The 2,985-nt window shown below is 57.2% G+C and overlaps 1 protein-coding gene across 1 annotated transcript; it reads right to left on the bottom strand.

Moving 5' to 3' along the window:
- Positions 1-491: 491 nt before the first annotated feature.
- Positions 492-2,618, bottom strand: LOC127334268 (exocyst complex component EXO70H1-like). Its single transcript, XM_051360684.2, has one exon. The coding sequence runs from the start codon at positions 2,499-2,501 to the stop codon at positions 774-776; it is 1,728 nt and encodes a 575-aa protein (XP_051216644.1). The 5' UTR covers positions 2,502-2,618; the 3' UTR covers positions 492-773.
- Between the last annotated feature and the right edge of the window lie 367 nt (positions 2,619-2,985).

Below are 2,985 nucleotides of genomic sequence, written 5' to 3'. Positions count from 1 at the left end.
GTTTAGCGAATCTCAAGGTGGGTAGATTTACCTCTGTGGGGAAAATGTCTTCTTGTAAGTAAACTAACTCGTAGAGAGTGGCTCTTATAGTTTAGCACCTCATGCCACCGCCTTGAGTTGTCCTGGATTTTCTATTTGATCATCTTGATCAAGGTTTTTTTTAGATGATTTGGCTTGTCTTTGGCTTGAGCATTATAAGAAAATGAATTAAGCATCTTAATCCCAATTGATTCGGCAAAACTGTTTCACCTCTTTGCCATGAGGGAGATGTATGTTTATGTTAAAGTTTGCGGTGTACTGATAATGTAAAATGTACTCATGAATTTTATAGTTTATTATGTGATAAATCTTTATATTTACATCATATATAAGGTTCCTATCATGCTTTACATTGATTTTGCGGATTTTTTTGAGAACCCAAACTGGCATATCTTGCCAAAGTGGTCATTGTCCCATGGGCCAACCAATATAATTGGCCGCACATCACTAAGTCATAACAAAATGATAACCATTACACATTCAGGCACGCAAGTGCTACAAATGATATACATAGCCATCAAGCCAGAATAATACAACATGTCAAATATAGCAAACTATGTAGCAATACCCTGTACAATATGCAGTCGATCTTGTGTTTTTTTCCTTTTGCACTTATATACATTCAATCTTGTTTACAGCACGCACTGCTCTCGTGGTTCAGAGATATGTATCGTAATATTTCATATCTTGAAGCCATCTACTTGACTAACCTCTAACTCAATTAGTTCCATTGCCTAGTAGGTGCTGCTTAAGCTATTGCTGTGTGAGCGTGACGTCTGGCCGCCGAACAGCCTGTCTATCATGCCGATCACGTCCCCCGGCGTCAGCCTCGCCGTGGCGCCCTGCCGCCGGTAGAACGTTCTGTACGTGGGCACCACGGCCGCCCTCGCTACCGCCCTGAGCACTTCTCCCATCTCCTCGTCCGCCGCCACCCAGGTCTCCTGCATTGCCACCGCCTCTATCACTGCCTTGTCCACCGCTCCGCCGCGGAGCACCTTGCTCCCCCAGGCCGAGCGCACGTAGACGTCCACGTAGCCGCGCGCCTTGGCCCTCTGCGCCTTGGTCCAATCCTCGCCGAGGACCGCCTCCAGCTTCGTGCCGCCGCCCACCTTCTTGGCCACGTAGTGCGTGTTGTTCGCCAGGAACAGGTAGCTCAGCGCCGCCTCCCGGTAGTTCCCGGCCTTGGCGTCCAGCTTCCGCAGCAGCACGGACACTAGCCACCCGATCGGGTTCGACCACAGGCTCAACGTCCTCTGCGTCGACGACGACGAGAACGACGAAGTCGACGCCATGGAGAGGTCCGACGACGACGAGCCGGCCGTGCCGCTTCCGAGGCCGATGTCCGTGGTGTCCGTGTACTGCTCTGCCGAGTATATGTTAGCCAGCGCGTTCTCGTAGTCGGCGAGGACGACGAGGTAGTTCATGACGTATCGGGTGAGCGGGTGCACCGCGCCGCCCGGCGCCGTGGCCTTGGTCGGCTCCTTCTCGATGGCCGCCTCGAAGCCGGCCACCATGCCCCGCACCGTGTCGCCGACCTTGGCCACCGCGAGCTCGGCCGCTCGGAACATGACCTCCGACTTCTCCCCGAACGCGGCGACGATGGCCGGGATGATGGTCTCGGTGAGCGCGTCGTGCACGTCGAGCATGCGGAACAGCCGCTCCGGGGCGCGCTTCGCCTTCGCCACGGCTGCCTCGGCGAAAGCCAGGATGCTCATGGCCTGATCGTCCGCGATGGCGGAGAACACGGCGTCGCCGACGGACGCGTTTTCCCCGGCGAAGGCCCGGTCACAGAGGTCCCTCTCCCCGGCGAACACTGACGCGAACGCGGTGCGCGCGCCGGTGAGCCAGGACTGCAACCTGGCGTCGATCTGTTCCCAGGCGAGCTTGCTGATGGTGGGCAGCTGCTGGGAAGGCGAGAAGCCGTGCAGGCGCTGCAGCGCGGCGGCCACGGACGCGCGGCGGTGCTCCTTGAAGACGGCGACGCACTCCTTGCCGTACCCGGCGGCCAGCATGGCCTCTGCGACGGCGCGGAGGTGGCCGCACGTCTCTGTCAGGCTCTGGTCATCGTCAACATCCTCGTCTTCGTCATCGTCGTATTGGCTGAACTGGATGACGTCCGGGAGGCAGGAGAGGAGGATCTGGAGCTCGAGCTCGAGCCTGCGCATGGCAGTGTCGAGGAGCTCCTGGGCATGGATGAGGCCGTGGCCCCCGCCGTGGAGGCCCTTGGAGGTGAGGCCGGAGGCGTAGAAGAGCATGGCGCGGTGCAGGTCCTTGGCGGCGCGCAGGAAGGCGTCGGCCTCGTCCGGGACGGTGGAGTCGAGGAAGAGGGAGCGGCCGGAGGAGGAGTCCTCTGGGTGCCACTTGTCGAGCAGGGCGGCGGCGGCGGCCACTGTGTCGTCGACGACGGTGGCCGGGAGCGTGCGGCGGGGAGGCAAGGGGCTGCGGCTGCCGGCGCGCGTCATCGGTGCTGCCGGTAGACGGCTCGGGCGATGTGGTCGGCGTGTGACCGTGATGTATCGCCTGAGGTGTGCTGAGCTTTGGTTACTCCTAATGGCGGAGTTTGTTACGAGAGAAGGTGAGCTAGCTTTGTTAGGGAGCTGTGTGGGTACTTATACTGTTATACAGTACACATTTCTTGGTTTGACTATTCGACGTGTGGGTCAAACGCGACGGCTGACCAAGTTAGCCAGCGTCGACCCATCTCTATCGATCAGGGATGTGAGTTGCGTTCAAACTCGGAGAGAAACAGCGTATTGAAATGTCTATGCTCCAGTTTGTGTGGAGTATCAGCTTGGCCTGCAAGTCCCAAATTCCAGGTATACTTTTGTTGTCGCCACGTACGCCGCTACGCGGTAACGGAATTTACGAGAACAAATACCACGTACGCGTGCGTAATCGCATAGCTTTGCGTTGAAGCTTCTCCGTCAGTACCCAGATATAGTAAGG

Source organism: Lolium perenne, chromosome 2, assembly GCF_019359855.2.
Source record: "Lolium perenne isolate Kyuss_39 chromosome 2, Kyuss_2.0, whole genome shotgun sequence".
Lineage (NCBI taxonomy): Eukaryota > Viridiplantae > Streptophyta > Magnoliopsida > Poales > Poaceae > Lolium > Lolium perenne.
The sequence above is the reverse complement of the archived record's forward strand: the minus strand, read 5'-3'. Positions and strand labels throughout refer to the sequence as shown.